The following is a 23,525-nucleotide window of genomic DNA, read 5'->3' on the forward strand; positions in this document are numbered from 1 at the left end:
TTCATTCATTTTGGAGGACTATCCAGGCTGAGTACCTTGACATAAAAAGAGAGATCTGGAGCATACATAGAGATGATTTAAAAATCATAATCTTCAAAGGATGCCTCATCTTGTGGAGGCTTATCAACTCTAAGTAGATTGTCTTTGAAGTTGCTTCCTTTTTGGCTCTGCAAAGAAACATTGGTGTCAACTATGGGCTATATGAGCATCACCATGTCCATTATGTCTTTGGCAGTTGTATCATAGACACCACTAGAAAAAGTAAGAACACTTTCTTAAAGACCATCCATTATAGCTTGGCGCTGCTGTGCGACACCCATACCAGCTAGATACTTGGACTCTGCTTCACCTTCTGCCTGTTTTACTTGGAGAATCTTCTCAGAGTCTCCTTTATACTTAGATGCCACTCGTAACCTTTGAGCGGCATTGATTTCATTCATAGCCCGCCTGACTGCAGCATGAACTATCAAAGTCTGTTCTATGCTGTAACCGTATGCACCCATCTCAAGCTCTTCTGAGATAGCTTTAGCAACTTCACGCTTTTGCTCAAAGAGATAATCTAAATTCATTTTCGGTACACAGGCTCTGACAAAATCAAACACATATGCTTCACATGCGACTACTTTTGTAAAAACGAACTGCAATAGCTTCTTGTGCTGTAAGGCGGACGTCAGGAAGCTTTTGGAGCTTGGGCGATCACAGAAGAGTTGACAGCTTCATACAGATATTGAAGCAATGATAGCTGTCTACGAACATCCCCCTCTAATGCTTGAGCGATAGCATCGCTGTTGTGCCTTCAACTGTTGCGTGCACAAGTGTAGCAAAAGAACATATGTTTTGAACAATGTTCAGCATAGATTTATGCAGTCTTAATGGTCGCCGAGAATCCAAAAGCAATGAACACTAAGAGTCTTCAATGGAACAACTCAAGAATGGTGATGCCACAATAGCCAGGATAGGGTGCGTGGGCCTCAGGAGCGACTGCGTGGGCAGCAAGTGAGCAGGGTCGCCAGGAGAAGCGTGGCTAAATGCAGCAAATGGCAGCTAAGTGACGATAAAGATCATGCAACTGAACAAATCAAATTCAGAAATGTGCGTAGATCCATGAATCGAGTAGTTGGAGAGCAGCAGGAGCTCACGGACAATTAGCCATTAACGTTAAGTATCTTCTGAGTTGTTCTTCCACGTTGGATCGTAGGAAGCTCTTGAATCAAGCTCTTGAAGGCGACGGTGAGTAGAGGTAGCGTGGATGACAGGCTTAAGAAAGTGAATGACGGGATGCTGTACGTAGGCAGCTCAAACTATGGGTTCCTTCTAAGGAGAAGGAAGGATAGAGGAGAGGCACTCAAGGTGCACAGGCTGAGGATGAGGGAGGCTATGGAGGGTAGTATGGCTCTGATACCATGTTGGAACACTGAAAGGAAAGAGTAGAGTTGACACAAAATCAGAATACTTGCTTATAGAATGAAGAAAAGTGAGGTCCTTAAGTAGGCACCTCATACAAGCTCACTGACATCACTGATGACTTCAGAGCTCCACAATCATCTCCTCAATCTACTCCTAGATTCTCTCAATCATCCTATGTGGCTCTTCCACCACCTAACTGTGCTTGTGGGCACCTAACTGTGCCTCTAGCACTCACACATAGAAACATAAGGTGTGCCTGATGCATACACCTTGAGATATCCCAACAGTGATCACTACATAGAAGAATGCACATGTGAATTTGGGCTTCTCAATGACATTTCTTAGGGCCTAATAAGAGATTGGCACCACTGCCATTGTCCAATTGTACAAATGTTTACCCTACTATTCTAGGAGGGGTATTCTAGTGATCATAGGAGAGTGGTGTCCGATTCCCATCCACATGTGAGTTTAGGATTCCATATGATCTCTACACAGCGGAGACAGTGATCACTACATAGAAGAATGCACATGTGAGTTTAGGATTCCTTGTGCACCACTACCATTCTCCATTGGTGGCATTCTATAATGGCAAAAGTGCCAATGCACATGTGAGTTTAGGATTCCTTTTGCATGTTATCAGGTCATGGTATGAGATTGGCACCATTGCCATTCTCCACAGAGATTAACACAATTCCATATGATCTCTACACAGCGGAGACAGTGATCACTACATAGAAGAATGCACATGTGAGTTTAGGCTTCTCAATGACATTTCTTAGGGCCTAATAAGAGATTGGCACCACTGCCATTCTCCACTTGTACAAATGTTTACCCTACTATTCTAGGAGGGGTATTCCAGTGATCATAGGAGAGTGGTGTCCGATTCCAATCCACATGTGAGTTTGATGTGATCTCAGAGATTGACACAATTCCATATGATCTCTACACAGCGGAGACAGTGATCACTACATAGTAGAATGCATATGTGAGTTTAGGATTCCTTGTGCATGTTTTCAGGTCATGGTATGAGATTGGCACCACTACCATTCTCCACTGGTGGCATTCTCCACAGAGATTGACACAATTCCATATGATCTCTACATAGCGGAGACAGTGATCACTACATAGAAGAATGCACATGTGAGTTTGGGCTTCTCAATGACATTTCCTAGGGCCTAATAAGAGATTGGCACCACTGCCATTCTCCACTTGTACAAATGTATACCCTACTATTCTAGGAGGGGTATTCTAGTGATCATAGGAGAGTGGTGTCCGATTCCAATCCACATGTGAGTTAAGGATTCCATATGATCTCTACACAGTGGAGACAGTGATCACTACATAGAAGAATGCACATGTGAGTTTAGGATTCCTTGTGCACCACTGCCATTCTCCACTGGTGGCATTCTATAATGGAAAAAGTGATAATGCACATGTGAGTTTAGGATTCCTTGTGCATGTTATCAGGTCATGGTATGAGATTGGAACCACTGCCATTCTCCACTGGTGGCATTCTCCAAAAAGATTGACACAATTCCATACGATCTCTACATAGCGGAGACAGTGATCACTACATTGAAGAATGCACATGTGAGTTTAGGCTCCTCAATGACATTTCTTAGGTCCTAATAAGAGATTGGCACCACTGCCATCCTCCAGTTGTACAAATCTTTACCCTACTATTCAAAAGGGGTATTCCAGTGATCATAGGAGAGTGGTGTCTGATTCCAATCCACATGTGAGTTTGATGATCTCAGAGATTGACACAATTCCATATATGATCTCTACACAGCGGAGACAGTGATCACTACATAGAAGAATGCACATGTGAGTTTAGGATTCCTTGTGCACCACTGCCATTCTCCACTGGTGGAGTTCTATAATGGAAAAAGTGCCAATCCACATGTGAGTTTAGGATTCCTTGTGCATGTTTTTAGGTCATGGTATGAGATTGGCACCACTACGATTCTCCACTGGTGGCCTTCTCCACAGAGATTGACACAAATCCATATGATCTTTACACAGCGGAGACAGTGATCACTACATAGAAGAATGCACATGTGAGTTTAGGCTTCTCAATGCCATTTCTTAGGGCCTAATAAGAGATTCGCACCACTGCCATTCTCCACTTGTACCAATGTTTACCCTACTATTCTAGGAGGGGTATTCCAGTGATCATAGGAGAGTGGTGTCTGATTCCAATCCACATGTGAGTTTGATGATCTCAGAGATTGACACAATTCCCCTTCTTCTACATGTGAGTTTAGGATTGGATATGATCTCTACACAGTAGAGACAGTGATCACTACATAGAAGAATGCACCTGTGAGTTTAGGATTCCTTGTGCATGTTTTCAGGTCATGGTATGAGATTGGTACCACTGCCATTCTCCACTGGTGGCATTCTCCATAGAGATTGACACAATTCCATATGATCTCTGCACATGTGAGTTTAGGCTTCTTAATGCCATTTCTTAGGGCCTAATAAGAGATTGGCACCACTGCCATTCTCCACTTGTACAAATGTTTACGCTACTATTCTAGGAGGGGTATTCCAGTGATCATAGGAGAGTGGTGTCCTATTCCATTCCACATGTGAGTTTGATGATCTCAGTGTGATTATGTAGTTGCCATCATGAGATTGGCATCACTGCCATTCTCTGCTAGTGGTAATCTAGACAAACTGAACATATAGATTGACATTCCGCTAATTTTATTGGCTGCAGTAGGATAATGGCAAAAGTGCCAATGCACATGTGAGTTTAGGATCCCTTGTGCATGTTTTCAGGTCATGGTATGAGATTGGCACCGCTGCCATTCTCCACTGATGGCATTCTCCATAGAGATTGACACAATTCCATATGATCTCTGCACGTGAGTTTAGGCTTCTCAATGCCATTTCTTAGGGCCTAATAAGAGATTGGCACCACTGACATTCTCCACTTGTACAAATGTTTACCCTACTATTCTAGGAGGGGTATTCCAGTGATCATAGGAGAGTGGTGTCCGATTCCAATCCACATGTGAGTTTGATGATCTCTAAGATTGACACAATTGCTCATCTCATCAAAAACAACATCTCTGCTCACTGTGAACTTACGTGTAGAAGGGTTATACCATGATGTCCTTCCCCCGTGCATCCATCAAGATGCCTCCTGTCTGAGTGGTCATAGAAGATCGTACCATCACCCGAAGGCACGTCTAAATCATCTGAATCATCATCGTCCCCACCACCACCCCTCCCAAAGCATTGTGCCATGCATCCCCCACCGCTCTCCCTGCTACTATGCCTGCTACCATGTCGTGTCGAGCTAGTATGCTAGCCACTCGTAGCTGGAGACTGCACGGGACTACGTGGACCACTCATAGCTGGAGAACCGTTATATATGTGGGCTTGCAAAAAAGCATTGATGTTTTTGCTAAAATTATGTGCTTTGGTAATCATGGGCAATAGACAATGAACCAGCCAAATAGAGAAACCACCAAAATAATATATTTCCGTCCAAAGCTATGGTTACAATACAAAAGAGATAGATCCAGAGTCCCACCAATGGTGTGGTCCTCTGATCTTACCACGAGGTCCTTCTCCTATCTGCCAGTCATCTCTAGACTCGAGCCCGCATGCTCCACCTCGAGCGTCTGTAGACTTTCCGTTCTAAACGATCCTCTCCACCTTCTTGTCTAGAAACCAGCCTAGGTGGGCTGCCACTCATCAAGCTCACTCTGCAGCTCCTTCAGGGTCACCTTTACCTCCTGTGGATAGGCCCAAGACTTGCCTTCTTGCTGCTCCTGTCTGCTATCAGACGGCTGCTCCAGAGAACATGATCACAACACCTTGCTGCCCTAGAAGACAGCCAAAGTCCAGCCATTAGGGAACTCAGTCTGCAGCACACCTTCAACTTTCCTTCACCTCCAAGATGAGGCCCAAGGGAATGTCCTCAGGCTGCTCCTGTCTGCTCCTCTTTCTGCTGAGCTGTTGGATAAATTATGAGGCCCAGGGCCTCTCCTTTGATAGGTCCCAAGGCCTGCTGCAAAAACCGACTGGCAGACCCCTTCCTGGCCGACTTTTGTCTGCCCTAAAAACCGACCTGCTTGGCTGCCCCTACCAGCCCAACCAGGGCCCTATATAAGGGTCTTTTCTAGGCCCTTTTTCAGCCTTTGTTCCAGGGATTCAGCCCCCTTGGCCAGCCCATCTCCAGGCCTGATTTGCTGGCTCCAACCAGACCCACCAGCCTCAACCAATGGCCGACCCAGGTGCTGCTGCTCCCTTCCATGGTTGCGCCACCTGTACGCTTTGTCGCAGGCTGTCCATCTGCACACAGATGCCTTCCACATAGGCGCCTTTGTCTGTGCAATCCCGTGCCATGTCTGCTGCCCCTGACTGACCTCCTGCCAGGTTATATCCAGGGCTTGCTGTCCCCGCCATCTGCTCCTTCCAAAGGTTCCGTCCATTGTAGCCATGCCGGTCTCTTTGATGTGAGGTGCTGCCCATGTGGCAGCCCCCTCTCTTTCTTTTCTCTTGGGCACATCCTCCCCTAGGTCTCCCTCCCCCATGTTCTCCTCATATGGGAGCTTACAGATGGGGAGGTGACCATTCCAACACCCCCTCTCACCAACACATCCAGGTCCAATGCCAACATGTCGATGAAGATGCTCCACTAACTCCCTGGTCGTAGTCCTCTGGAACTTTCGCTATCAAAATCTTTTCCTGGCTTTTCATCCAGTGGCTCCTGCTCCACCAGGTCGGGTTCTGCTTTTGCACACCATCCTGGTACACAAGTCCATCTTTGGTAGCACCTCCTGGCACCACCTCCTTCAGTCACATTCCTGCCTTCGAATTCGAGCAATCCAGCCGTCACGATCTTCCAATTGTCCCCCTCATAATGAGTGAACAACCTTGAGTCTTCCAGGCACCATACTGAGGGTCTGTTTCAACCCGTCCTTCCTTTGGCAAGGTCTGCAACAAAAGTACATCTCCAGATAACCTGGACCGCGAACTTTCAACGCACCTGACTGAACCTGAGTCACCCTCCTTCTCGCAAGGGCACAATCCTCCAGTCGTGGAAGTCGATTCCCAAGAGCTTCTAAATCAGGGTTGTCCTTCAGCAAGGTCCCTGCCTCCAAGCTCCCACACTTGTGAGCCTTCTACTTGGGCTCTGATACCATGTTAGAAATTACCCAACAGAGGGTACGCACAATGGAAGATTGATAGTAATGCCCACGAGCTCACACAGTGTGGTGTGGGGTGTGGAATCACAAACTTCTTAACTTATGTGCATAAAATAGATGTGCAGACTCATCAATAGACAATGAAACAGCCAAATAGAGAAACCACCAAAATAATATATTTCCGTCCAAAGCTATGGACACAATACAAAAGAGAGAGATCCAGAGTCCCACCAATGTAGACTTTCCGTTCTAAACGATCCTCTCCACCTTGCTGTCAGGAAACCAGCCTAGGTGGGCTACCACTCAAGCTCAATCTGCAGCTCCTTCAGGGTCACCTTCACCTCCTGTGGATAGGCCCAGGACTTGCCTTCTCGCTGCTCCTGTCTGCTATCAAAGGGCTGCTCCAGAGAACATGATGATCACAACACCTTGTTGCCCTAGAAGACAGCCAAGGTCCAGCCTCTAGGGAACTCAGTCTGCAGCACACCTTCAACTCTCCTTCACCTCCAAGATGAGGCCCAAGGGAATGTCTTCAGGCTGCTCCTGTCTGCTCCTCTTTCTGCTGAGCTGTTGGATAAATTATGAGGCCCAGGGCCTCTCCTTTTATAGGCCCCAAGGCCTCCTGCAAAAACCGAATGGCAGACCCCTTCCTGGCCGACTTTTGTCTGCCCTAAAAACCGACCTGCTTGGCTGCCCCTACCAGCCCAACCAGGGCCGTATATACTGCCAATGCTGCCAAGAATTCTCCGTCCTGTTTCACAACATCATTTGTGATCCCTTCTATAATTGATTTCCTTCGTCCATTTTGTGTGAAATGAACAATCCCATCGAGAAGATCAAGCTCATCAAATTCGAAGGAATGGAGGAGTGATGTGAGGTGAGCATGGTCATAGTGAATTGTACGTGGCAAAGAAGAGGGCATAGGAGACCACGAAGACGAAGTTGAGGGTGGCACGACCCATGGAGGGAAGAAAATGGGTGGGGGAGTGTCTATGGACGAAGGGAGGGAGGCTGGCGTGAGATGACGAAAGGGAATGGATGAGACGGTTTGACGGAGAGACATTTTCTTCATTCAAGAACAAGAAGACATGAAAAGCACCGTTTGATTTGGATGCAGTTTCTTGAATCATTGAAAAAAAAAAAGAAATTTTAAACATGACACGTGGCTTAACGAGAGGCCAGGTTTCATTTTTATGTCATAATGCTACCTGCCTAAACATTAACAAATAGATCACAACTATGCATTGAGTTAACCCTTTCCTACATCTTTTCTATAGAAAGTAACAAACAAAATAGCGCTTCAAAAAATGTTTGGTATTAAATTAAGTAGTAAACCTCGTCATAATCCACAATATTTGAACAACATAAGAGGGTGTGTTATTGATTTATAGAATGTTGGGAAAATTAGAACTGTCTACACAATTAACTATCCAGGATACTAATGCAAGTGATAAGAGGAAAACTATAGCAATGTTATTTTAATGGCATGTCTCAAAGTCTCTCTCTCTATAAAATCTCATGGAAGTTGCATTTCAAGATGTCCAACCGTTATCTCTTATGCCCATCTCGGACTAACTATTGGAGAGACTAGTCAATAATATAGACATCTAGAAAGAATTAATATTTTCCCATAATCACCTTGATCATATTTAGACTGACTATAGGAAAGACTACTTAATAATACATATAGACATCCACAAACAAATAATATTTCCCCAATAGGCCTGCCTTGTAGATACTAGGTATAACTGGCACTGAGAATCTGGATCTGGGAGATTCATGATATTGAGGAGGAGGTCTCTCTTGAGATTTTCCAATGATGCGAGCGAATCTGCATGGGGATTCATGATATTGAGGAGAAGGTGTCTCTTGAGATGAGGAGGTGTCTCTTGAGATTTTCCAATGATGTACATAGGTGGGAAAATGTGGGTCTAGACTTGGGATCATGTGACCAACAGCTAGCGACCAGGCGGACTAAATCAGGACACTTGCAGGGTGACAAGAGGTCATCAACACACCCTTTCTCTATACTCTCATAAAAGTCCTCCACATCTCTTTCCAAGAACCTCCCAGTTGCCACATTGAAACACGTTGTTCCAAAGCTGAAAACGTCTGCTGCCCTTGTGAACTCCACTTTATCCCCCTTTCTCACTTCTGGAGCCATGTAAAATCGAGTGCCTTGCTTGTAAGTGAGATTCCCATCTTCCCCTGCAACGCAAGCTTTTGATAAGCCAAAATCTGCAAGCTTGGCAATCAGATACCCATTTGGACAAGCACTGCCAGGAAGATCATCCATGCCTTTAAGCAAAACATTACCAGGCTTTAAATCTCTGTGCATCACTCCATTCGCATGTAGAAACCGCATGCCTCGAGCAATCTGCAGACGGATATCTATACCCACAAGCAATGGAAAAGGCAATGCATTGTTGAGCTGTTTGGCATTCTCTCTTTCGATCAGGCTTTGCAAGCTCGTTGACATGAGCTCCATCACCAGACCGCAGTACTCGCAATCGTAGGCATCCAGGGGTCTTAGATCGCTTCTTCTGATGAACCCCATCATCTCCACCACGTTTGGATGTCTGATCTTGATCAGCACCTCCGTTTCGGTTTCGAACAGAAAGACGGGGATTATCTTCACTGCCACACATTTGCCCATCCACTCTCCCTTACGAACCGTTCCCTGTGCTCCCTCCCCGAGCAATTCCTGAAGCACCAACGTCGTCTCGGGGTAGTCGTCCAGGTTTAGGCCGTTCGGAAAGACGTTCCGGACCGTCAAGTTCGAATCTTCTCTATGGAATCCCCTTGCGAGATTACAGACTTCTGACGCCCACCGCTTGTAACGCCTCAGCAAACGCCGTAATGGTTGTGAGTACCCACGTATGATGTAGATCTCGTCAGAAATCTGACCATCGTCAGTTCTATGCCGGCTTCTACGGAGGATTTCCCGCGTGCACCAGGCCAAATCACTGCAAAAATCCCGAATCAGAGGGAGATACGTCGTACTTAAGTCGTTCAAGTACTCGATTCCGCCGTCATGGAGGCACAGCTGCAGCATAGGGACTCCTCTCGCTAGCGTACAAACCATCTCCTCCACTTCCGATGACCACGGCTGCCCAGTTTCTTCGAAGTGGCGTATTCGCCTCTCCATGTAGTTCATAGTGAAGATGTAGAAGTCCGTGAAAAGGAAGAGATTCTTGGGCCGGGGACGGGACATTGGCGTTCCTTTCGCTTGAATGTTTTCGGAGATGGTATCACCGACTCGGAGATACCATCTCTTCCAGACGTAGTCCATCTGCACTACCAAAACGCCTGCGGCCTGACAAGCTGTTCGGAAACGTCCAAATGCAGGTTTGCAGCTGCTAGCCAAATGCAGAAACCCAAGTCTCTCACGAACGTCGCAGTTACTACTCTCTGCTGCTTCTTTAGCTGCAATTCGCGGAAAACCAGAATCACAGAAGAATATGGACAAGGCCTAGAGAGGCTTCGGACACGCAAATGAGGAGATATCTCCGGTTCAGACCTACACGCGGACATTTGACGTAACAAATACCGCTCGCGGAAGCTTCGGACACACACAAATCAGCCTTTATGCCTTCTATTCTTCTATTCTTCTATCTATTCTTCTATTCTTCTGTTCTATCTATTCTTCTATTCTATCTATTCTATCTATTCTATATATATATTCTATTAAGGAGGGACGAAGCCAACGTGCCACGTGTCGACGAGGCCAACCGCCACGTGTTGAGGAGGGAGGAAGCCAACGATCTTCGATGGGATGTCGAGGAGGGAGGAAGCCAACGATCTTCGATGGGATGTCGACGAGCCGTCACGCCTTCACAACGCCGTCACCCCATAATGTGGAGCCGTCACACCTTCACAACGCCGTCACCCCATAATGTGGAGCCGTCACGCCTTCACAACGCCTCCATCGCGCCACATTCACAGGACGGCACAATTCATCTGATACCAAGTTCGAACGTAGAGAAGATGAAGTTGAAGAGTGAGAAGGAGAGGAGGGCATGTATGCAGGGAAAAGAGGAGTGCTCGGGAGTCTGTGCATTCCGGTACCACCCCAACTGCCGGTCATCTCCGTCCTATAGCTCGCCGTCTTCCAACAGCTCTCCCACCTTCTAGCTCTCATCCCCCGTTTATGGCAGTAGCCTTGGCTCTGGCTCTTCCCCTATTGTCGGTTCTCCAAAGTGGGGGAGAAGGGAGGCAAGGGCGGCAATGGTGGGAATTTGAGTTTGAATTTTGAAATCGGTGTGATAGAAGAAAGGTGATCTAGTTCCTCCAAACCTCCCTCCTCTCTCCCAGAGCCTCCCTCTTCTTCATCCTCCAGCCTCACGCCACCTTGCAGCTTTGGTAGATCCCTCCTTAAGGGAATAGATAGATAGGAGAAGGTGGAGCGACGTAGTAGCAGAGGAATACGTGATCATGAGCTCCAACTCCAACGGGATCACCAGCGCCACAGGCTCCCGCCTCCTCGCCCAGCCTCCATCGCGCGCCACACCTCCAACTCCAGCTCCAGCCGTCATTGAGGGGGTGTCCTAGCTGGAGAAATTTCACGTGATAGACATCCTAAAACTATCTGTAAGCTTCTATATTCCAGCTTCTATATCTACACTATTTTTGTGTGTGTAAGAGAGAGAGTGTGTGTGTTTTTTGTGTGTGTGTGTGTGCACTTTTGTGTTTTTGTGAGAGAGAAAGAGAGGGGTAGGGGTTGGTCGATGCTAGGGGAAGATGAAGGGCACGAAGATAATGGAGGAACGAAGTAGATTTGAGCAAGCTCAACATCGGGTAGGGTCCGATCTAGGACCATTAATAAATCAATGATTTGCCACTTGGAGGAGCTTAAAGCAGCGGTACTATTGAGAGATGCGATTAAAGATAGCTCGAAGACTGCCAGAGCTGTTCTTAATGGAGGACACACTCCAACAATTGATTGGCTTGCTAATTCAAAGAGTTTGCAAGAGCTCCAATCAAATGTTGGCTTGAAGGGCTCAACAATTTGCAGGAGAAAGACTAGGTTGCAAGGTCTAGGCAGGCTCCATCATCGTGGGTGTTTGTGGATGTCACAAACAAGTTTAAAATCGAAGTTGTTGCAGGTTAGCATTCTGAGCTGTTGATCATGATTATAATCGATTTTTTGAAACTATTTCATCTTTGTTCATCGTTGAGTTTCTCTTTAACAATTCGAATCAAACTCGGATAGAAAGGTTTCTTGGAAGCATCTTTGAGTCTCTCTTCAACAATTCAAACAAACCTCTAATAAAAAGGTTTCTTTCAAAGAGAAAGCATTGGAAAGCAATGTCCATCGGTTGAGACAAAGGTGGCAAATACATCTCAGTGGTTCCAAGGTATTTGCGTGCAAGAATCCACACTCTGGCCATCAACTAGGTGCAAATCTATTCTATTCTATTAAGGAGGGACGAAGCCAACGTGCCACGTGTCGACGAGGCCACCCGCCACGTGTCGAGGAGGGAGGAAGCCAACGATCTTCGATGGGATGTCGAGGAGGGAGGAAGCCAACGATTTTTGATGGGATGTCGACGAGCCGTCACGCCTTCACAACGCCGTCACCCCATAATGTGGAGCCGTCACGCCTTCACAACGCCTCCATCGCGCCACATTCACAGGACGGCACAATTCATCTGATACCAAGTTACGTAGAGAAGATGAAGTTGAAGAGTGAGAAGGAGAGGAGGGCATGTATGCAGGGAAAAGAGGAGTGCTCGGGAGTCTGTGTATTCCGGTACCACCCCAACTGCCGGTCATCTCCGTCCTATAGCTCCCCGTCTTCCAACAGCTCTCCCACCTTCTAGCTCTCATCCCCCGTTTATGGCAGTAGCCTTGGCTCTGGCTCTTCCCCTATTGTCGGTTCTCCAAAGTGGGGGAGAAGGGAGGCAAGGGCGGCGATGGTGGGAATTTGAGTTTGAATTTTGAAATCGGTGTGATAGAAGAAAAGGTGATCTAGTTCCTCCGAACCTCCCTCCTCTCTCCCAGAGCCTCCCTCTTCTTCATCCTCCAGCCTCACGCCACCTTGCAGCTTTGGTAGATCCCTCCTTAAGGGAATAGATAGATAGGAGAAGGTGGAGCGACGTAGTAGCAGAGGAATACGTGATCACGAGCTCCAGCTCCAACGTGATCACCAGCGCCACAGGCTCCCGCCTCCTCGCCCAGCCTCCATCACGCGCCACACCTCCAGCTCCAGCTCCAGCCGTCATTGAGGGGGTGTCCTAGCTGGAGAAATTTCACGTGATAGACATCCTAAAACTATCTGTAAGCTTCTATATTCCAGCTTCTATATCTACACTATTTTTGTGCGTGTGAGAGAGAGAGTGTGTGTGTTTTTTGTGTGTGTGTGTGTACGCTTTTGTGTTTTTGTGAGAGAGAAAGAGAGGTGTAGGGGTTGATCGATGCTAGGGGAAGATGAAAGGGCATGAAGATAATGGAGGAACGAAGTAGATTTGAGCAAGCTCAACATCGGGTAGGGTCCGATCTAGGACCATTAATAAATCAATGATTTGCCACTTGGAGGAGCTTAAAGCAGCGGTACTATTGAGAGATGCGATTAAAGATAGCTCGAAGACTGCCAGAGCTGTTCTTAATGGAGGACACGCTCCAACAATTGATTGGCTTGCTAATTCAAAGAGTTTGCAAGAGCTCCAATCAAATGTTGGCTTGAAGGGCTCAATAATTTGCAGGAGAAAGACTAGGTTGCAAGGTCTAGGCAGGCTCCATCATCGTGGGTGTTTGTGGATGTCACAAACAAGTTTAAAATCGAAGTTGTTGCAGGTTAGCATTCAGAGCTATTGATCATGATTATAATCGATTTTTTGAAACTATTTCATCTTTGTTCATCGTTGAGTTTCTCTTTAACAATTCGAATCAAACTCGGATAGAAAGGTTTCTTGGAAGCATCTTTGAGTCTCTCTTCAACAATTCAAACAAACCTCTAATAAAAAGGTTTCTTTGAAAGAGAAAGCATTGGAAAGCGATGTCCATCGGTTGAGACAAAGGTGGCAAATACATCTCAGTGGTTCCAAGGTATTTGCGTGCAAGAATCCACACTCAGCTAGGTGCAAAAAAGTTCAGCCAAAAACATTGAAGCAATTCACTCTGCCTAGAGGGGCTCAAAATGCATATGATTGAAGGATTTGAGGTTGCCAGTAAACACATGCAATTGCGTAAAAAATTTCACACTCTGGCCATCAACTAGGTGCAAAAAGGTTCAGCCAAAAACATTGAAGCAATTCACTCTGCCTGGAGGGGCTCAAAATGCATATGATTGAAGGGGATTTGAGGTTGCCAGTAAATACATGCATTTGCATAAGTGGCAACACATGCAAGGAGCTTTGTATTTTTTTTCTCCTCTGCAGGGGAGTGCCACGTGGCTCATATGGCAGCATCTAGGGTGCCATGTGGGTAGCATATAACCAATCAGGAAAAGGAACACAGGATGGCAGCACATAGGCTGCCATGTGGGCAGCTCAACCAGAGAATTACCCGGCCATGAGTGGAGCTCTTGGTGCAGAGATTTTGTATGGAGGTGACATGTGACAAGGTGGAATAGTTCGCAGCAACCGTTTGCCACGTGGGCAGCTTATTGGCTGCCATGTGGGTGGCAAACTCAAGAGGGAAAACAAAGAAGAGGGGGCTGCCATATGGGCAGCATCTAGGCTGCCATGTGGGCAGCTCAGTTGGAGAAGGCTTGCAGGAGGAGAGTGCCATGTGGCTTGCAGGAGATAATGGAAAAGTCATCTCCCCATTTGTAAGCCCCCATCTGAGGAGAGCATGGGTGGGGGGGGGACTTAGGTTTAGGGATGCCACCGTTTGCCACATGGGCAGCTTATTAGCTGCCATGTGGATGGCAAACTCAAGAGGGAAAACAAAGAAGAGGGGGCTGCCATATGGGCAGCATCTAGGCTGCCATGTGGGCAACATATAACCAATCAGGAAAAGGAACACAGGAGGGCAGCACATAGGTTGCCATGTGGGCAGCTCAACCAAAGAATTACCCGGCCATGAGTGGAGCTCTTGGTGCAGAGATTTTGTATGGAGGGGACATGTGACAAGGTGGAATAGTTCGCAGCAACCGTTTGCCACATGGGCAGCTTATTGGCTGCCATGTGGGTGGCAAACTCAAGAGGGAAAACAAAGAAGAGGGGGCTGCCATATGGGCAGCATCTAGGCTGCCATGTGGGCAGCATATAACCAATCAGAAAAAGGAACACAGGATGGCAACACATAGGCTGCCATGTGGGCAGCTCAACCAGAGAATTACCCAGCCATGAGTGGAGCTCTTGGTGCAGAGATTTTGTATGGAGCTGACATGTGACAAGGTGGAATAGTTCGCAGCAGTGTTGGATAAGATTTGGAGCTTGGAAGATGTCGACTAGAGCATGGAGGCCTGTGCAAGACTACGTGGACATCCTAGAGCAGTCGGGTCGAGATTGGGATGGCTTGGAAGAGATGGTATAGGCCAAGAGTGCATCGATCTGTAGGCGCCTTTGTGACAGGTGTCTGCAATAGCATGTATGAGGTTGGTATGATAGATCTAGGGCTAGAGAAGGCTGGAGCTAATAGCTGCCTGGTAGGAGCAGACCAAGTGCCAGAGATCAGGGTTGAAACAGGCTGCCATGTGGGTGGCAAACTTAAGAGGGAAAACAAAGAAGAGGGGGCTGCCATATGGGCAGCATCTAGGCTGCCATGTGGGCAGCATATAACCAATCAGGAAAAGGAACATAGGATGGCAGCACATAGGCTACCATGTGGGCAGCTCAACCAGAGAATTACCCGGCCATGAGTGGAGCTCTTGGTGCAGAGATTTTGTATGGAGCTGACATGTGACAAGGTGGAATAGTTCGCAGCAGTGTTGGGTAAGATCTGGAGCCTGGAAGATGTCGTCTAGAGCATGGAGGCCTGTGCAAGACTACGTGGACATCCTAGAGCAGTCGGGTCGAGATTGGATGGCTTGGAAGAGATGGTATAGGCCAAGAGTGCATCGATCTGTAGGCGCCTTCATGACAGGTGTCTACAATAGCATGTATGAGGTTGGTATGACAGATCTAGGGCTAGAGAAGGCTAGAGCTAATAGGTGCCTGGTAGGAGCAGACCAAGTGCCAGAGATCAGGGTTGAAACAGGCCCAAGCAAATGGTGAACAGATGCAGCATGGGGCAATTGTTAGGTTGGCAGGATCTGGGGAAGAGATGCCCTATAGGTCGGGGCAAGGAGCTGAGAAAGCTTGGGCCAGTGGCACAATCCACATGGCCATGTGAGCCAAAAAGGGGTAGTAAAAAGGCTGCCTATTGGTGTGCTGGATAGACCAACAAGGTTAGCCAAGTAGGCCTACTGGGTCGGCCAGTAGGGCTTCGGCCAACCAACCCAATGGGTCAGCCAGCAAGAGGGGGCATCTTGCCCTATAAAGAGGGAGCCCCTTGGGCTCACTACTCATTTAGATTGGGGCTTAGACCCTAGCCCATAGCAGTAGGAGAAGCACCAAGGAATCCAAAGTAGATTGGAGCTGATGCTGCCTGCCTCGAAGTCTCTTCAGGAGCACAGTAGGTGTAGTAAGGGAGCTGGCTAACAAAGAGCTCACAAGGGTGTCATTTTTGCTGTCTTTTAAGGGCAGCAAGGTGGCCGGTACATATCCTAATAAATGAACATACTGGAGCAGCGTTTGGGCAGCAGAGAGAGTGCTCACAAGAGATCACCTCAGGAACAGATTGAAGTTGTAGGCTCAAAATGCATCTGATTGAAGGGGATTTGAGGTTGCCAGTAAATACATGCATTTGCATAAGTGGCAACACACGCAAGGAGCTTTGTATTTTTTTTCTCCTCTGCAGGGGTGTGCCACGTGGCTTGCAGGAGAAGGCTCAACTCAGCTCAGTTGGAGAAGGCTTGCAGGAGGAGAGTGCCATGTGGCTTGCAGGAGATGTTGGAAAAGTCATCTCCCCATTTGTAAGCCCCCATCTGAGGAGAGCATGGGTGGGTGGGGGGACTTAGGTTTAGGGATGCCACCGTTTGCCACATGGGCAGCTTATTAGCTGCCATGTGGGTAGCAAACTCAAGAGGGAAAACAAAGAAGAGGGGGCTGCCATATGGGCAGCATCTAGGCTGCCATGTGGGCAGCATATAACCAATCAGGAAAAGGAACACAGGATGGCAGCACATAGGCTGCCATGTGGGCAGCTCAACCAGAGAATTACCTGGCCATGAGCTCTTGGTGCAGAGATTTTGTATAGAGGTGACATGTGACAAGGTGGAATAGTTCGCAGCAACCATTTGCCACGTGGGCAGCTTATTGGCTGCCATGTGGGTGGCAAACTCAAGAGGGAAAACAAAGAAGAGGGGGCTACCATATGGGCAGCATCTAGGCTGCCATGTGGGCAGCATATAACCAATCAGGAAAAGGAACACAGGATGTCAACTTTGAGTTTTTTAAGATATGTTAGCTTTGGTTTTTATGTTTCAAATGATGGTTGCACATATGGTATTGTATTTTGCTCATATGTTGAAAAAATATGAGCATTACTCTTACCAAAGATAGTGACACACTGAAACTTGGTCATGGGACACTATGAGTTCAATGCATAGATGGTCCACTCTCAATTTTAGATAGATGGGAAAGGGATGGCTTTGCTAATTAACCTTTCTTCTTGCTTTTCTAAATTATTTTCTTCCTTAGGGCACATTGGTTGAGATCCATCAATTTTGTCATGATTAGGGATGATGCATAAGTTATTTGATTAAGCTATTTTTCCCTTTGAGGAATAGATATTTATGTAGTTGGTTGAGTGGATACAGAAGATGGCAAGACAAATAGAATAGAGGCTACATTCAATACGTTCTCATAGGAGAAGATTGTTGGATTCAACGCGGGCGGCCCGTCGTGCTTATGCTATACAAAGAACAAGGTCTAAAACACAAGGTGCTAGAAGCATGTGTAGTAACAAGTTGGTGACATAAATGCACAACGATCACCCTGGCATATCACAAGTGGAGCTTGATATCTCAACAAACTTAGCCCTTCTGCATGCCCTAATGGCAATCAAGCTCCCAAAAGTTGAACCTCCACAGTTGAATAACAGTAGAAGATCCCGCAAGAAAGGTGAAGGAGGAAATTGCAGAAAAGCCAAGGTCGAACACTTCAATGAATTCGAAAGAGTCCAAATGAGGATCGTCGAATTGTATCTTACAAAGCCAGCTCCCTCAAAATCAAAATGACCACCTCTTGAATGGTCCCCTGAGGGACTGGAAGGAGTATGCGCAGCAAATGAACCCTTACTTGGGAACACCTTACCAGTGGAAAAATTGCCCCACAGTTCTCAACGTAAGAAGTATCGGAAATATAGGCCACATGTGTGGATGAAGCTCGATCAAGAAAGTCAAAAAGAGCCTAACAAATTGGTAAATGAAACTATGCCTCCCAGTACACATGGCACATGTCAGGCTAGTTCAACACCATCAAAGGCCAATCTTTGAGAAGTGCCAGAGTACTTCAAGAATTACACAAGTGGTAGTGTCCCCATAGCAATGCCAAGACCACTAAGAGAATCTGAAGTTCAAGAAACCAATAGCATTAGAGAAACTCCAATCTATGAGGGACTAGCACACAATAAACCTCGCCCTTGAAGGGGAGGAACAAAAACTGGATTTCATTGGGAAACAGCTTCGACAAGAAGATGAAACCAAACTCAAAGAACTCCTAATGGAATACCGTGATTGCCTAGCATGGTCGTACAAAGAGATGAAAGGAATTTCACCAGACGTGGCAGTACACACATGATACCTATAAGGGAAGGTGCCCACCCTAAGGTATGTGGACCTTATCACACAAATCCTAAGTATGGCACCATGGTTTATGATGAGCTAGAAAAAATCCTAGATGTCGGATTCATCTATGAGATAGAGCACACTAATTGGGTTTCACCCATCGTCATTGTGCCTAAACGCAACAAGAAGCTCATAATATGCATAAACTTAAAGAATATGAATGCCGCCACAATTAGGGATCACTATCCCCTACCCTTAATAGAAATAGTGTTGGAAAAGGTGGCACGTTCCAAAATATATAGCTTCTTGGATGGCTTCAGTGGCTATAACCAAGTGCAAATTTCTCCTAAAGACCAATCAAAAACAACATTTGCTATAGAATGGGGTATTTTTGCATATAGAGTCATGCCATTCGGCCTTTGTAATGCCTCAGCCACATTCTAGCGAGTCATGTTCATAGCTTTCAAGTCATTTCTGAATAAGTTTTTATAGGTGTTCTCGGATGATTTGTGCATCCAAAAAAGGCCACTTCAAACGCCTTGAAGCAGTACTAATCAAATGCAAGGAGTATGGTATCTCCCTAAATCCAACAAAATGTGAGTTCATGGTCACCCATGGAGTTGTTTTGGGACACATCATTTCACAACATGGGATTGCAACTGACATGGACAAAATCAAAATCATCATGGAATTGCCTCCTCCTACAAATTCCAAAGGTGTACAAGTCTTTATGGGACATGCCGGCTATTATAGAAGATTTATATTGTGGTATGCCATGATAGCTAGACCACTTTACAAATTATTAGTGGAATTTTTATGGATAGAAGAGTGCGACCAAGACTTTGAGCTTTTAAAGTGGTGGTGCCTAATCACAATACCCATCAATATATCTCCCAATTGGGATATTGATGTTCACGTTCATACTAATGGATCCAAGTATGCGATTGGGAGTGTGCTTTGTCAACCTGGTGAACATAAGAAAGACTACCCATTCTACTTCGCCAATCGACAACTCAATGATGTAGAGATTAACTATACCACCACAGAAAGAGAAGCCCTAGCAATGGTGTATATTGTTAAGAAGTTTTAGCACTATCTACTGGCAAATGATTTTGTCTTCTACACCGACCATCAAGCATTGCTTTATCTTGTGAACCGTCTGTGTACAACAGGAACAATAACTAGATGGATCCTCTTGCTTCAAGAATTCAACTTCAAAATAGTGGTATGCAAAGGTGCCCAAATCTACATTGCCGATCACATGTCTCATGTCAAGTTAGGAGAAGAAGCCATTCGAGTAGAAGACGACTTGCCAGATGCCACACTATTTCAAATAGATGCTATTCCAGAGTGGTGTGGAGATATTATTGGGTACTTAATGGCAGGAATACCACCCCCTAAAATGAAAGTAGTAGATGCCAGAAAACTAATTTTAAAGGTTGCACCCTGTCAACTCATTGTAGGACAACTATACAAAATGGGCAAGCACCAGGTATTAAGAAGATGTATCATGCCAATCTTGAGTGAAATCCATGAAGGCTTTGCAGGAGGACACTTCCAAGGGGAAGCCACAGTAAGAAAAGTCCTCCTCATAGGCTAATGGGGCCAACACTGTGGGCAAATGCCTATGAATATGTAAAAGGCTGTGATGTATGCCAACAGACTACTAAACCACAACACAAAGACTTCAATCCCCTAACAACAGTTGCTGCACAAAAACCATTTGAAAAATGGGGGATTGACTATGTGGTCCCCATCCATCCAGCAGCAAAGGGAACATAGGCACACTACATCATTGTGGCCACAGATTACTTTACAAAATGGGCTGAAGCTAAAGCAGTCAAAAAGGCAGATGCCAGAAGCACAGCAAGATTCTTATACGAGAATGTGATCACCTAATTCGGATGCCCCATTGAAATTGTGTTGGATAGAGGCACACATTTTGTCAATGAGGTAATCCAAGAACTCTTGTTTGGCTTTATGGTAATCCATAGAAAAAGCACACCCTACTACCCCCAAGGGAATGGACAGGCCAAATCCACCAACAAAATATTATGCATTATCCTCACCAAGGTAGTAGAACCACAACGTTTTGATTGGGCAGAAAAATTGAATGCAGCCTTACGGGCATACAGAACCACACTCAAGGTCAGTATAGGGAATACACCTTTTCAATTGGTGTACGGCCTTGAAGCTATGGTCCCACTAGAATTTGTAATACCAAGCCTACGCATAGCAGTACAGGAACACATGGGAGATCATGAATCCTTGAAAGAAAGACTCTATCAATTGGAGAAGCATACAAAGACAAGACTAGTTGCCTACCATGCCATGACAACATAAAAACTTAGAATAAAAGCATGGTTTGACAGAAATCTTAAAGACAGAAATCTTAAAGCTAAAGACATCAAGGAAGGTGACTTGGTCTTGTTATACAATGCTAAAGTACATAAGGGGAAACTAAAGTATCTAGGTCAAGGACCCTACCGAGTAAGAAAGATGAATCCCATTGGAGATGTGCTACTAAAAACACTGGATGGAGTCTAATTCAACACAACAATAAATGGGAGCCAACTGAACCACTACTACTTGAACACGCAAGCCATCCCCAACAAAAATGAAGATTTGGGAAACCCAACTCTTCCTTAGTTAGGATTAGATTGTATCATGAGCACTCACTTGCATATGTATGTCTTCACACATATAGGTATCACCGATTGATTTCAACCTAGGGCTTAGAAGTGATGCCTGAGTTCTAGCTACCCTATGAAATCCCAGCCAAAAAAAAAAGCATAGAGTTAGTCCCTACCTAGCTACTAGGTCATGTGCACTCACATGCTTTCGCTTAGACACATAGATGATTGCAAGAATAATTGTGCCACACACTTTTATTCCACACTCTCAAAGCATGTATAAAAAAGAGATCTCTTACAAACACACACAAAGGTCATACCTGCATGCCAACTAATCTAATGATCAATGGTACACCACATGCACATGGATGCAGGTTTAGAAAAAATGCCCCCACTAAAGAGGATGCTTAGAAAGAGCTCACCACCACAACCATGAGAACCCCCTCTAGAGTTCGCAGCCATCTATGTCCTCTCAACCACGGCGACCACATGCATTTGTGGTCCAGAGCGATATCTCCGAGGAGGATTCAGTGCATGACCAAGAAGAACAAATGCCACCCCACGACCTACACAACCATTGACGGGGCTCAATCATTGGAACTTGTGTGGCCACCTACATCGACTTATGCTCTTTCCAAGGAAGCAACATCTTACTTAGAGCAAAGGGGACTAGGTAGTTTGCATGAGAGCCTAAAATCCTTGGAGGATAGTCCTACAATGACCACATACATCAGGGACTTTCTCTATTCTTACCACTCCAGCAATGCATAGGTTGGCAAGTACGGTACCATCACTATACATTAGAGCCTACTCAGCATTATCCTTGATAGTACAATCATTCAAAGTGCTTTCTCACTCCCAACACAAGGTGCCAAATACCCTACATGGCCTGTCGATGCAAAATTTCTTGAAGTACAACCTCTCCTCACCAGGGACACACTGTTCCATAGGGACGGCATATTACTTCGCACCATCCTTAACCCTCGCCTCAAGGAAGCAGCATAATTCCTATCCATAATCCTGGGGGTTAAGTGTGGCAAGAGTCGATCCCTTCCACTCTGCACATTTGTTTTGCTGAGTAGGAAAATAAGATTGGATCCAGCACTTCGTCATCTTCTTCACAAAAAAACCTGATGGTTCATTAGGCCAAAAATGTAAAATTCCACACTTATTGGCTATAATCATAAAAAAGGAGCTACAGGAATGAGAAAGGACTCTACCCTAGTCACCAAAACCAATCAAGGAGTTGGACATTCCCTTCTTACCAGTATGGGAGCGATCACCAACTTCTCCTACTATCACATTGGCAATTGCAGATACCTTAGAAATGCCTATTTTGGAGGTTGGAATTGAGGAATTACCCCATGAGATGCTACAGTTTGGTGCACAACTGCAACCAACATATCTCCAATAATAGTAGCAGCCAGAGCCTGAGGCTACATCAGCACTAGAACTGCCCATTGATGCCATGCCAGTTGATGAGCCACAAGGGGAGCTAGTGCCAGATCTACAGTATGACTATTGTACACAAGTGACTAAAAGATCATTGGAACAACCTCCCAGAAGTACTACAGAATCATGAAGATGACTACATGGGCACCACTTGTATCAACAGTATCACCAGTCCTCATCATCGTCTGTCATTCTCCAACATCAAGCTAGCCAAATGATCCAAATGTCCAAACTATTCGCTAGCTTGGCCAAGGAAGAATATGCAAGAGAATTGGACAGATAGATTGCAACAAAAATCAAAGACCAATTCCATGCAATCAAAGGTCAAGGCACTTTGGGCACAAATAGATGAGAAGGAGGTAGAAGAAGTGCATATGAAACAAGCTCTCCACGCTCAAGAGAAGGCAGTGAGGGATGTGACCTCCAACCTCCACCAAAGTCAAACATAGCTGACAGTAGCAGTACAAGCAACGGCAATCCTATAGACCTACTATAACTCGTTGCCCTCCACACATGCTTAGCAGACGGAGGTAGTGCCACAAGCTCAACTCACTCTAATTCACAAAGAAGAAGAGCTCCAGGATTGCAAAGACAAGCTTGAAGACATGAAACAGTCTTTGGCAAGATGTGCCTTCATCACATTGACGAGCTTACAAGAGAATGCAGAATCCTAAAGGACCAACTTGCTACTGCTAAAGAGGCTAGCACTTCACAAGCACAAGTCTTGGACCAATGGTCCAATACCACTGAAGACCTTCCTCAACAAGTGAAGGTCACCTTGCAAATGAAAAAGCTTAAGGAGACATATACATCCATCTACTAGATATACAAAGAAGAAATAGAGGAGATGCATTCCCAAAAGATAATCATCTCCAAGCTTGAACTCCAATTGCTAGTGCACAACAATGAGGTAATGGAAGAAAACACCAATGAAGCCCCACTACAATGCAAAATGGTGGTATACCAAGAGCTTGTGGCTGCTCTACAAGTGGAAGATCACCTCAACGCACGTGTGCTTATCCAATGGAAGCAACGCCAAATCAAGCTCATCCAACAATCAAATGGGAACGTTTCATAGGGAACAAAACT

At 45.8% G+C, this 23,525-nt stretch overlaps 1 protein-coding gene and 1 pseudogene across 1 annotated transcript; both read right to left on the reverse strand.

The window, feature by feature from the left end:
• Positions 1–275: 275 nt before the first annotated feature.
• Positions 276–569, reverse strand: LOC147882688 (protein PPLZ12 pseudogene; annotated as a pseudogene).
• A 7,574-nt stretch (positions 570–8,143) lies between these two features.
• Positions 8,144–12,799, reverse strand: LOC147882689 (uncharacterized). The gene is made up of 3 exons (XM_087400477.1): positions 12,610–12,799; positions 8,892–10,001; positions 8,144–8,783 (listed from the first exon to the last, which is right to left on the reverse strand). The coding sequence occupies exons 1-3, from the start codon at positions 12,797–12,799 to the stop codon at positions 8,419–8,421; spliced, it is 1,665 nt and encodes a 554-aa protein (XP_087256603.1). The 3' UTR covers positions 8,144–8,418.
• Positions 12,800–23,525: the final 10,726 nt, after the last annotated feature.

This window comes from Dipteris shenzhenensis, chromosome 29 (assembly GCF_047967505.1).
Source record: "Dipteris shenzhenensis isolate YYH24624 ecotype China chromosome 29, Dip_SZ_1.0, whole genome shotgun sequence".
Taxonomy (NCBI): Eukaryota; Viridiplantae; Streptophyta; class Polypodiopsida; order Gleicheniales; family Dipteridaceae; genus Dipteris; species Dipteris shenzhenensis.